The 13,397-nt window shown below is 33.2% G+C and overlaps 1 protein-coding gene and 1 long non-coding RNA gene across 13 annotated transcripts; both read left to right on the forward strand.

The window, feature by feature from the left end:
* The first annotated feature begins 1,913 nt into the window (after positions 1-1,913).
* On the forward strand, positions 1,914-3,653 carry LOC131613744 (uncharacterized). The gene is made up of 3 exons (XM_058885389.1): positions 1,914-2,918; positions 3,018-3,185; positions 3,297-3,653. Exons 1-3 carry the CDS (start codon positions 1,914-1,916, stop codon positions 3,651-3,653), a joined length of 1,530 nt encoding a protein of 509 aa, XP_058741372.1.
* Positions 3,654-7,970: 4,317 nt separating this feature from the next.
* On the forward strand, positions 7,971-12,149 carry LOC131611572 (uncharacterized). 12 transcript variants are annotated; one of them, XR_009287015.1, is made up of 9 exons: positions 7,971-8,534; positions 8,686-8,739; positions 8,846-9,863; positions 9,960-10,004; positions 10,106-10,250; positions 10,603-10,693; positions 10,811-11,024; positions 11,110-11,254; positions 11,383-12,149. It is a non-coding gene; the product is annotated as an uncharacterized LOC131611572 (long non-coding RNA). The 12 variants fall into 12 exon arrangements; XR_009287014.1 differs by having other exon boundaries at positions 10,615-10,693; XR_009287017.1 differs by having other exon boundaries at positions 8,846-9,235; positions 9,332-9,439; positions 9,923-10,004; positions 10,615-11,024.
* Positions 12,150-13,397: the final 1,248 nt, after the last annotated feature.

The raw sequence follows: 13,397 nt of genomic DNA on the forward strand, positions 1-13,397 counted from the left end.
ATGCAAATGCATGTGGTACCATTTGGAGTAAAACTCCCAACGTAAACATATGCCAGGTTATCGAGGCATTTCAACAACGTAAACAGGGTGCCATCAAGGCCAACGTAATCAGGTGCCATCTAGGCCAACGTAAACAATGCAAATGTATGCATGCGACAACAATCACAACGTCATAACAACAACAACGAAACAACAACAACAACGACAACAACAACGTAAACAACAACTTGAACATGCAACAGATGCATCAACTTAATCCAACATTGGTCATACGACCTACAACTTAAACATGCCCACAAGTCGGGACAATAACAATGCTGAACAACATAATCAATTTTCAACTTATTCAACATTGGCCATAGGCCTACAACATCATCAACGTAATCAACGACAATTCAACAGCGACGTATAACAACAACATTTCAACATAGTAATAACAACTTGTTCAACAACGACAACATATTCCCAACAACTTACTAACAACATATTCAACTATATCATGTTCAATAATAACATACTAGAAACAACATAACAACAACAACTCGACACAACGCTTACTCATACCGACTATTATTATAAGTCTTATTTATACTACTTAATAGCAACATATACTACATTCTACTCAACAACTTATACTTAATTGTCCACCAACTTACATCATTGGTCCTTATACTACTACCAAATTATTCCTACCAAGGTTGTAACAACTCTGCAGCTATCAACATCTACCACTAAGGCACCAACAACTTAATTATTATTATTTGTTAATTATCAACAACTCCGTTACTTGAATTACCGCTACATAAGCCATCATTATTGCTACAGTTACTTTTATCGCATTATAATTAGGCTACCGATTCAGCCTACTACTTTATACTTCTGCCATTGCTCCTTCGTGTTATTTTCCACTTTCTGCAACTTATACCACATGCCAACTATTTCTAATAATAAGCATTACTACCAATTCATTTGATTGAATTTCTACAACTTAATTCAAGAACACAACATTTATAACAACAACATAACAATTTTCCACCACTAAAACACAATACAACAGCAACCTACAAATCATCCCCAAATCAACACGGAGCAACCAATTATGAATAACAACCAAGGACTCAGAATCAACCACATAATCAAACACCGACACTGAGGCAAATTCATAAACCCCATCCCACATACGTGTTCATCATAACCCCGGTTATAGAGTAAGAACCCCACCCTTACCTTTGGATTGGAGATTCCTCTACTCTCCCGGTTGCCATAGCTTATGCCGCCGCTTCCAACTTTTCTCCAAAAATCTTTTCTAACAACGTGCAGAGACGCACCAAAAACCTGTTCGGAAATCGTTTTGTCAGACGGACTTAAAATCATCAAAACGAAAATCGCTCCGGTCAGAAGTTACCTCTACGAGTCTGGAACGCTGTGTCCAAGAACCGCGACGATCCAACGGTTGGATCGGGAGAAACGTTTGTTTTGCTAAGGTGTCTCACCACAGAAACTTGCTGCGAAAATTGGACTTCCCCTGGCTTTTCTCTTCCGCCATTGCTCTCTTCTTCACCTCTCCTCCAAACCCTTATTTTCTTCGTACAGTACAACAAAAACCTATTTCTTTTCTTTTTCTTTATTTTCCAAATAATCCAAATAACTCCTATAACTCTTATTGGGCCAATCCTTCACACTTCCTCATTGTTATTTACCACACACTAATCCAACCCAATTCACTTAAATCAATTAGTCCAATAAATAAATCATATTATTCTTACTATTATCCTCCAATTAAACCGACTAAATAAATCCGACTTAAACTTAATATCTTCGATCAGCATAACAATCCAATTTCAGCTAAATCCAATAAATAATTCCTTCCATAATTTAATTAACTAATTAATTAAATTCGGGGCGTTACACCTATGGGAAGGCTGATATCAGACATTCTGACTGAGAGTGGTCTGATTGATACTCTGAGAGCAGCTGGCTCCATTCAAGATCTGACTACTATTAATGGGAGTACTCTGGATGCCCACACTCTGAGGAGAATGCAGTTGATTGGAAAGGTGACTTCTACTCCAACAGTGATTCCTGATATTCTGACCAGAAGAAATCCAGTTGTTGATTTTCCTCTAATTTTCAAGGAAGAACTATCAGAATCTGTCCAACTCTATTTGGAGTCCTGTGTAAGAGACCAATCAGAAGTTGATCCTTCTTGGATTCGAGGAAGAAATCCTCCATCTTTGGATGAGTTAATCAAAAGGGATAAGAAGAAGAAAGAGAAGAAGAAGAAGAGAAAGGTTACTGGCGAAGGTCCTGCTGCAAAGAAAGCTAAGAAGCAGAAGAAACCTTCGGGTATTGTTATCTCTGACTCTGTACCTGTTAATAGTTCTGAACAAGTATCAACAGAATCTCTCAAAATTCCCAGAACTTCTGAACAGTTTCAGAAGTTAATAGAAGAAATTGGTAATGTAGACACTTCTAGTTTACATTCTTCTTCTGACCTTCCCCCTCAGCAAAAACCACCATCTTCTGAAATTCCATCTTCTTCCACCACCACAAAAAGAAAACGCCCACTTCATTCTGAACCAATTATAAACCCCAAACCACTAAATGTTTTCTTTCCACCAATTCCATCTAAAAATATATTCTCCACTAATCAACCAACCTCCTCTATTCCTAAACCAATCTCACCAATTGCTGACCCTTCATCACCATCCACATTTTCTGACCCTATTGTCGTAGTCTTAGATTCTGACAATGAAGTTGAATCATTCCTTCAACCATCCTCTTCAAACACCTCTTTCTTGTTTGATAGAGTTTCTGAACCATACTCGATCTTTCAACCAGAATCTCCAATCACCCGTCTCAGAACCAACCCTCCTAAACCTTCTGTTGATATACGTTTTGAATTATTAAAATATAAGGTACGGACAGGGTTAGAGTATCTGAAGGTTTCCCATGACTCCAAGCTGGATCATGTGGTTGTTGAAAAGCTCTAGACGGCTTTTCTTGAAGATGTGCAGGCAGAGTTTCTAGACCTCCAGAAGGATTGTCTTGCTGCTGCTCCTGGTCCTGCTGGACTAGCTCTGGAGTATGTTGCTGGCATTAATTCTCATCCTATTTCTGACTGGAAGCCTCTGGAAGAAGCTCCCTTTGTGGATGAAATGGAAGTGGATAATCCTTTGCCTCTGGTTGTCTGGACGTCTTATCCGTTTTCAGTTCTGACTGGAGACTTCAAGACTCTGTTTGATTGGTTCCGGGAGAACCTTCTGGAAGAGTATCCTCATTTGGTGTATCCTTAGATTGAGTATCCTCCTAAAGAAGACCCTGCTGAAGAAGAGCAACAAGTTACTGAAGAGCAACAAGGTGAAGCTATTCCTGTTGAAGAGGAACCTATTGCTGATAATCAGATGATTCCAGCTTCTGATGTTCCTACTTCTTCTGTTGGTCCTTCTACATCTGTTTTGATGGAGACTCTAAAGGAACTCCAAGTGAATCAATCTTCTGTGTTCACTCGTCTGGACAAGCAAGATGAAACCAATGAGGAATTCAAATCTTGGATGCAGAGAACAGAAGAATCCTCCAAGAAGCAAGCTGAAGACACTGCTGAGATTAAGAACCTTTTGGTAGCCTTAGCCTCTAAGTCTAGCCAGTCGTAATCTGTGTCTTGTGTCTTAGTTGTTTTTCTTGTTTCTTGCATCTGATTTGTTGTGCATCTGCTTTGTACTCTCTCTTCTGATTAATCAATGAAATACATATTTCTTTCTTCACTCTGTGTGTCTTTCATCTGAATCTTTTATACTTTTTGATGTTATGACAAAAGGGGGGAGAAACATGCTAATTGAATTGATTTATAATATCAGTTGCTAGGCTTAAGTCTTAACATTCCTAAAAATTATATTGCAAGTTTTCTGTCTCTGATAGTTTTGCAGGAATGTGATACTATGAACAAGTTCAAAAAGGGGAGAAGCATATCTGAAGAAAATCTCTCAAAGAGTTGAAGCAATCAAGCTTAATGTTCTGATACATAAAGTTTCAAGCTCTGATACAAGCTATGTTCTGATAGCTCTGATACAAGAAGTTTCAAGATCACAAAGAAGCTATGCTCTGATACAAGAAGCTATGAAGCTCTGATACAAGCAAGCCTTCTTGATGCTCTGATAAAGCCAAGTGCTCTCAAAGAGAAATTCAAAGCTATGAAGCTGTCCAATGGAAGCTCTGAATTATCTGAAGTTTAAAGTTCAACGTGAAAGTCTCATATGAAATGGAAAATACTCAGGGAAGCCTTTTATTTATAAAATCTTCTAGTATTAATTTCAGGGAGAGATTGTTAATCTCAGGGGGAGACATATTCACACACTCTGATTAATATGCTTTATGCTATATCTGTGTATTGTCTTTTTCATCTGATATTCTGGATACAAATTCATATCAATTCTGTATGTTTTTGTCATCATCAAAAAGGAGGAGATTGTTTAGAACAAGAAATGTTCTGATCAATATTCTTAGTTTTGATGATAACATTATATATGAATTTTCTATAAGAGAATGTGGTACTCTAATTATTCACGTTTTCCATTTCAGGAAAAGTCTAAAAGAGTATGCACAAAATCAGCATTCAGAAGCTCTGACCTAGAAGATATAGATGGCTTCATCAGAACATGGTCTGGCAGACATCAGAAGATGGTCCTGCAGAATTCAGAACATGATTTGGAAAGCATCAGAAGTTGGCAGCAGAAGCAAGGCTCTGAAGATCTGATGGTATCACGCTCAAAGCACTTCTAAAGTCTGAAGGCAGAAGTTGCATCTGCACCAAAGCTGAAGACTCTGATATTCAAACGTTATTCTACATAATCTGAGTCCAGAAGAAAGTACAAGATGAAAAGGCTATAACATCAAATCTCTGACTGACAAAAAGAACGTTAGAAGCTACAAAAGGAAAAGTCAGTAAAAGCAGCTGAAGCATGGCTCGAGGTAGTTGACAAAAGAGTGAAACATTGAACGCAGTAGTGTACTATTCACGCAAAGCATTAAATGCTCTCAACGGTCATTTTTCCTCAACGCCTATATATAGAAGTTCTGATTCAGAAACAGCAACAACTCTTGAACGCAAAAGAACCAAAACGCTGTCAAATTAAAATCACACAAAAGCAAAGAAGAACTTCATCTTCAACCTCACAACATTGTAATATTTTAGTGAGTGTTAGAACTTAAACTTAAGAGAAAAATCACTTTGTGATTATAGCGTATTAAGAAGCATTTGAATCTCTTGTAATATTTATTTTACATTGATTGTAAAAGGAATTCCTAGAGTGATCAAGTTATGATTAGAATACTCTGGAAGACTTAGAGGGTATCTAAGTGGAGAACATAGTGGATTAAATGCTCAGTTGAGGTAAATCACCTTGTCAGGGATGGACTTAAGTAGTTTAGTTAACAACGAACCAAGATAAAAATAATTGTCTGATTTATTTTTATCTACCGTTTTTGGAAGAAACCCTTATTCAATCCCCCCTTTCTAAGTGTTTTTCACTCCTTCAATTGACATCAGAGCGCCGGTTCTATGTGCAAACACTTAACCGTGTTAGAGAAAAGATTCAGGGAGAAAAACACAAAATGGTTGAAACAACTACTTCTACTCCTCCTCCTGAGCAAAACAATGGTAACAATGGAAGCATTAGCTTCAATGGTTACAACAGACCACCAGTCTTTGATGGTGAGAACTTTGAGTATTGGAAGGATAGACTTGAAAGTTACTTTCTATGTCAAGATGGTGACTTATGGGATTTAGTGTTGGATGGTTACACACATTCTATAAATGCTGGTGGAGTCAAGATTACAAGACAAGCTATGAGTGATGACCAAAAGAAAGAATTCAAGAATCATCACAAATCAAGAAATATATTGTTAAATGCTATCTCACATGCTGAGTATGAGAAGAAACCCTTATTTTTATCACAAGCTATGAGAAATTTATTTTTATCTACCGTTTTTGGAAGAAACCCTTATTCAATCCCCCCTTTCTAAGTGTTTTTTACTCCTTCATAACTCTATAAAACGTGGCAATAGATGTCCATCAGAATCCCATGCATTTTGCGATTTTTCAATCATCATCTTCTTCTACTTTGATTTTTCAATCATCATCTTTAATTGCTTCGTTTTTTAATTTACTTTGATTCTTCATAAAAAAGATCATGATTCATTTCCTTTTATGTTATTGGTATTTTTGATGTTGATGTATGTTAGTGTTATACATGGTTTCAGGTTGTTATTTACATCTGAATATTAACATCAAGGATTGATAACAGATCTTACTGATCTTACCATGTTTCCTTAAAGCATGTTTTTTTAAATTGTTTTTTTGTAACACCATTCAAAGTAAGACTTACGGATTATGCATAGCTAACAAATCTTACCAGGTATTACCCATTACTCTACTTGCATATGAAGAGGTTCCACGTTGAGGTTCCACACAAAAAGAGACACCTAAGAAGTAAGTGATTCTTGGGATTTTATTTTTCTGATCCAAATTCTTCGTTTTTGGATTTTTCAGATCTGAATTCTATTATTATGTGAAACATTCATTCTACATTTGAAATGGTAGAATGATACTAAGCTTATTAGTTTAAGTGTTTGGATTGTTTTGTGAAGGAAGAAGATTTTTTTCTTTCTCAGATTTAATTTTTGTTTAAGTGCTTATTAGTTCAAGTGATGAGTTTGTTTATGTGAAGGAAGAATTTTTTTTATTTCTTTAATTTGATTTTTGTTCAAGTGTTTATTAGCTTAAGTGTTGGGTTTGTTTATGTTCTTCTGATGCAGGAGATTTCTTCAAAGTTTTCAATAAAGTGGGACTCCAAAGCTTTTGAATCCAAAATGTCAAAATTCTCTCCTTTTACGAATGTGTTTTGGGTCAAAGCCACTAATCACGTTGAGTTAAATTTTCCTTTGTATTAATAATTTTTCAGAGTTAGATTCAATCTTGAAAATAAATATATTTAAATGGTTTCAATAAACTATTTTAAAAACTTCTTTTTATTGATTTATTTTATATCGATCATAATTGTAGTTATTATGTAAGGAATGATGTTGCTGTTACACTAAAACAAAAATTAGAGGGTACATAAAAATGTTACAAAATAAGAACGTAAATGCCTATCATATTTATTTTTATTTCCTAATTAAACTAATATAATGAATTTCTTCCTTATTATTAATCAATATTATAAATTATTAATAATAGTAATTAAATAAATAAATATTAAAAAAAGTAATTATTATAATTTTGAATTATTTTACCGTAGCAATGAATAATTATTACGATTTAAAATTTATGATAGATAGGAAATAATGGAAAAGATCAATTCTTTAAAATTTCAATGCAGAGTTATAATAAAATATTATTATTTTTAAATAATTTGAAAAAAAATTAATATATGTATTTTGGGAAAAATAGTATATTTACTTTGACGATGACATTTGTTATTATATAAAGAAAATCAAATCATTTATAATAAATTTATTATTTGTTATAGTAATAAATTTATTCATTGATTATTGAAAATTTGAATATTTTTTTAGTGCAGTCACTGAAAGAGGTTGAAGTTTTTGGCTTAACTAAAGCAAACAATATTTTGTTATCCTTTTCATTCAACATAAGTTTCTAGGACACAAGCTCCTCTGTTTGAGTGATAGTAGTAGCAGACATGGTAATTGGTAGTAACAACTAACAACTGAAAGGATTGGAGCTTTATGTTGTTTGTATTTATAAAGATGTTTTGAGTATTCTTATACGACATAAAATGTGATATCAAATTCTTTTATAATTGATCTATTCTAAAATTAAGCACATGTATTATTAAAATAATCTACAATATAAGAAAATAAGTTGTTCTTGAAATACCAATATTGCCCTTTTTCTAAATACTCTTCATTGGACCTGTCCACGTGGACACCCTCTGCATTCTTTCGCAGCTATCTCTCTCTTACTCTAAAAACACTTGCCTTTTCATTTGCTTTTTCCTTCTCCTTTTGCTTCCATCCTTTCCCATCAAGTCTGTAGCAGATTGAATTTATCTACTTTGCTTGCAAACATGGATTTGCTTCAATCGATACAAACCCTATCTCTAACCTCTTCTTTCAAAATCAACTTTAATTCAAAAAACTCATCATCTTCTCTTTCTCTCATCCTTTTTCACTATCTCTCTTTCTTTCTCTCATTTTCTCCTTCTCTATCTCTCTTGATCCATCTTCTTTTTGTTGCTCTTCTTCCTTCTCTACCTCTTTCGCTATCTCTTTTGTTATTTCGGTATCACACCGAAACAAGAATGGTGTTCGAATCGGTTTAAGTTGGTGCATCTGTTGGATTGAGATTTTAGGGTTTCAAACCGCGAATCGGTTTACATGTTTTCATCCACTGCTATAGAAGAAGACACTCCTTCTTGCTTTATATATGTAAAGCTAAAATGTCGCCGTCTCCGTTGAGGAATGGTAACAACAGTGTTAAGTTTTCATTGATGTTGACGAAGAAGGAGATTATTTAGGTATGATTTATTGTCCTTTTTGTTTATAGAGATTAAATTGATAAACTTTAATCCCTTATTTTGTTGTTGCTTTTAATATCTTTATTTCGTTTCTGATTTATGTGATGTTTCAGGCAAGTTGTAACTTATCTCTTATTTGTGTTTTTGACAGATTCATGAGATTAAGACTGGATCGAGTTTTATCACTGATTTTGAAGCTAACAAGGTATGACTTTAAGTGACTTTGTTGCTGTAACTTTAGAAATTTTGTAAATAAGAAGATGAACAATAATTCAGTGGTGTTTATCTTTTTCTTGTCTCAAATTTTTCAGACACCACAAAAGGCTTGAGCTTGGAAATTATTGAATCCAAAATGTTAAAGTGACAGCAGAACTACCTTTTCTGTGTTTCAAGTTATTTGGTAAAGTGATGATTTTTGTCTTTAAAATACATGGGTAAAGGCGACATCAAAGAAATTGATTCCAAGTGAAGAGTGGGAGAGGAAGCTTAATAATGTCAATATTAAGATACAAGACATGAATAAATTGGTGATAATTTTCCCTGTCGAAGAAGGTTTCGTTGAAGCTGCTGAGAAATTCCGCAAGGAGTCTTAAACTGATCGTATCCTTTTTTCTTATGTTTATTTTTCTTTATTAACTTGTCTTCTGATTGGATTTATAGTGCCGGTTGATGTTGTTGTCACGCCAAAGTCAATATTACAGGTAATTTGAATCAATGTTGTGAAATAGCAGTGCTATAGCGCTACTCAGATCGAAATTTACAAGTAATCGAGAAATTTCATATGCATATCTTGGAAGACCCTGGGGACCTTTTGGAAGGATGGTTTTTGCGTACACTTACATCAATCCGGTATAAGACAAGTTGTTGTGGAGCAGGCACTGCTGCTGATACAGAGGCATTAATAGGTATCGATAATAATGCATACATCTCATGTTGCCAATTTTTATTACACTGCTGCTGATTTTCCATTTTTTGTATTTTCTTGTCAAAATTCACTACGGGAGAATGATTTCAGTAAGCCCCATGCGTTTTATATGCAAATATTTTTACAATATGGTGGATATTTTCATTTCAAATATTAGGATGTCGATATTGGGATTATTCAAGAGAATCTGAATTAGTTTCCCATGTAAGGATCTATAGTAGCATGTGAGTCCTAAAATGACTGCTGTTATAATAAAAATATGCTTAAGTGTTCAAAGTTTATGTAACATGATATATAATTCAGCAAATTAGAGTTAAGCAACTCTATTGTTGTGCTCAAATAATGAATGCTCTTATGCAAGTGATTAATTCAAATCAGAAGATGCCAAACTTATTTAACTTGAGGTATGTGTGTATGATTCATAATTAGATTCATTACTAATTTTGTATCTTGCTGATAACAGTAATATGGATACATGGGCATGTTATTCCCTTTTGCAGGCTTTGTTTATCAAAGAGCATAATGCATTATGTGACATGCTAAAAGTAAGCCAAATTCTTTTCATCTATTGCATAACTTGGCTCCATTTGCGATCATTTTTTGCATCGAGAAATAATCCAATCGGTATTTTTTCTTTTCTTACAAGAAGACTTTCCTGATTTTGATGATGAGCAACTCTATACGTATGCAAGATTGGTGACTTCAACAGTCATTGTGAAAATCCATACAATCGATTGAACTATAGAGCTCTTAAAAACTGATACTCATCGGGCGTCGATGCGGATCAACTGGTAAGTCTAAAATTGCATTGCAGAAACATGTACTTTGAAGGAGACTAAAGAAGTCATCTATACAAAAATATCAGTCAATTTCTGTTGCTGTTATGTCATGTTTGATTCCATGTGTTGAATTGGTAGTTTTTGGAGTTGAATATATAATAATTGTTGATTTGAATAGTTGAAAATGTGAAAGTGTTAGTGATATTAATATCCTTCGATTATTCTACTATATAAGATTTTGTTATATTCTACTTTTTGTTTTTTTCTACTATATAAATCTAAAGCACATACATTATCTGTTTTTTGGTTGGCTGAATTTTCTATTCAATTTTCATTGACTGAGTATTGATTTTGGTTGGTTGAGTTTTCTGTGCAGTTTTAAACAACCCCCTGCCGACAACCGTTTCTCTAACTCCGACTGATCCGTACTCATCTCGTGTCACGGCCTTCCTAAAGTATTTTGATTTAAATTCGTTTCTTCCATAGATGTATTGGCTCTTGGCTGTTACTTCTATATAATGAGCTTACACATATATAACTGACATGAATGAATATGCATATGATATTAAAAGGGATGGAAGTGCTATATATGGAAACACTGATAGAGTTTTTAGACAAGTGAGGACTTTTGAAGATGGCAAGTTAAAAATATCAAAGGAAGGAAATCTTCTTCATAATGAAGATGGATTAGCAATATCGGGTGATGTTCGTAATAGTTGGGCTGGTGTTTCAGTTTTGCAGAGTCTTTTTATTCGAGAACACATTGCTGTTTGTGATGCTCTCAAGGTATATATACACTAATGAATTCATACATTTAATTAAGTTTTGTTTAAACAATAAAAAAAACTAATTATTGTACTTTATTAAAAAGAATACCCGGAATTAAAAGATGAAGAAGATCTTTATCGCTATGCTAGATTGGTAACATCAGTTGTGATTGCGAAGATTCATACCATAGATTGGACTGTCGAGCTTCTTAAAATGGACATATTGCTTGCAGGAATGCGAGGAAATTGGTAAAAACAATTAGATGATGTATTTATATATATATATATATATATATATATATATATATATATATAGTATTTTGATGTTCATTTCATTAATTTATGTCATGATATTGTAAACTATGATTTGATTTCAGGTGTGAATTATTGGGGAAGTCATTCAAGGACAAATTTAGGCATTATTGGGGAAGTCAATTGGTTATATGATGTTAGATTTTGTTGACAGTTGATTGTGAAATGGTGGATTCGGTTAGTGATGTTAATGAAAGTTAATGAAAGTTAGTTGCAATTAGATTTTAGAAATCGAAAGCTGATAATGAGTTTATGATTAGTAGAAGTGAGTTCGGGATGTTGGCTTTTTCTGGTTTAGAGGCTGGGTCGAAAAAGTTATGCCATTTGGTTTTGGATGCTTAGACACTGATATGGACTGAGTTCGTTTGTATGAATGTGCAGGGCTGAACATGGAACTGTTATGTTAGTTAAAGAAATGGTTTAGTCTAAATTGTTAGGTTGTTATTTGACAGTTAGAGAAATTGTTAACTGTTAATTATGATTCAGTTAGCTATGTTAAAGTTGAAACTTGGATTGTTAGTATGTGTTAATTGGAAGAATTACAACTGCAACTGTTAGTAGGACTTGGCTGGATTAGTGAAATTAAACTATGTTAGTGTTAAAACAATTAGTTGAAAACTATTAGTATATCATCTTTAAAAAAATAATTTGTTCTATTAGTAATTAAAACCTGTTAGTAAATGTTAGGATGCTTGTAACTATTTGAAGAAGTTAATTGGCGAAAGTGTTAAGGGTTATTTGTTTTGTGATGCAGGTTTTAGATGTTTTATCAGGGTACGCAATACCGAATCAATGTTATGGTCGCGAGGCTGAATGTTGGACAATATGGTGATGTATTAAATATTAACAGGAGCACGGAGTTATTGATTAAAATATTGAATATTAACGAGAGCACGAAGTTACAGATCAAAATTTTGAATATTATCGCAAACATTAAGCTACTTATCCAAAATTTGAATATTAACGGGAACACGAAGTTACTGATTAAAATAATAAATATTAACGGGAACACAGAGTTATTGACAAAATATTTGATACTAAAGGAAACACGAAGTTACTAATAATTTTTTTTGAATATTAACAGAAACATTAAGTTACTGATAATTTTTTTGAATATTAACGAAAAAAAATTTGAAATATTAACGGGAACACAGAGTTACTCATCAAAATAATGAATATTAACAGAAACATGAAGTTACTGATCAAAATATTGAATATTAACGGGAACAAATTTGGAATATTAACGGAAATACGAAGTTACTGATCAAAATAATGAATATTAGCGGGAACATGAAGTTATTGATCAAGATATTGAATATTAACGGGAACATGAAGTTACTGAATAAAATATTCAATATTAACGAGAACATGAATTACTTATCAAAATATTAAATATTAACGGGAACATGAAGTTACTGATCGAAATATTAAATATTAACGGGAAAATGATGTTTATTGATCAAAATATCTCAAACTTTGGCCCAACCTATTGAAAAGAAATTTCTATATTTTACACAACTATTTTTAGGACATTTACCTCTACAATAATATCAATATTGAACAAAAATAACAAGGCCACAACGGGTACCCGTGCGGACGCACGAGTATCACACTAGTTTTCTATTAATGATAAATTATTGTAATAGTTTTGTGTTGGAAACTTAAGAGGCGGCGCTAATGAGTACCATCAAAAAATTATGTGAATTGACGCTTGGGTTTGCGTTTGCATTTGCAGTATAAAGTGTGGTAAAGTCAATAATCACAAAATTCAAAGTAGGAGTATTGGTCAGGAAAATTTACGAACCGCTAATTGTATTATGTTATCCATAAAAGGTTGCATTTAGCCTGCAAAATTAATTTTTGTTGTTTTTTTTTTATCTCCAATAACAATAGCATACAATTAAATTATTTTAATATTATATAAATATATATAATATATAATATATATTATGTTGATGGTTTTAGGTTTAAAATTTAACTTTTCTTTAGTCACGTGAGAATTTGTAAGAGTTTTTGCTTCTTTTTCTATTTTGAAATTCACATTATACAAAAAGTTTTATCAATTTCCTATCTATTCGTT

Source organism: Vicia villosa, linkage group LG6 (genome assembly GCF_029867415.1).
Source record: "Vicia villosa cultivar HV-30 ecotype Madison, WI linkage group LG6, Vvil1.0, whole genome shotgun sequence".
Classification (NCBI taxonomy): Eukaryota; Viridiplantae; Streptophyta; class Magnoliopsida; order Fabales; family Fabaceae; genus Vicia; species Vicia villosa.

What these genes read in the sequence shown, in the direction of transcription:
- LOC131613744 (XM_058885389.1), top strand. Translation starts at nt 1,914, where the DNA reads ATGGGAAGGCTGATATCAGACATTCTGACTGAGAGTGGTCTGATTGAT. An exon ending in TTGAATTATTAAAATATAAG is followed by an intron (nt 2,919 to 3,017) that starts GTACGGACAGGG and finishes GAAGATGTGCAG; the next exon opens with GCAGAGTTTCTAGACCTCCA. An exon ending in TGGATAATCCTTTGCCTCTG is followed by an intron (nt 3,186 to 3,296) that starts GTTGTCTGGACG and finishes GTGTATCCTTAG; the next exon opens with ATTGAGTATCCTCCTAAAGA.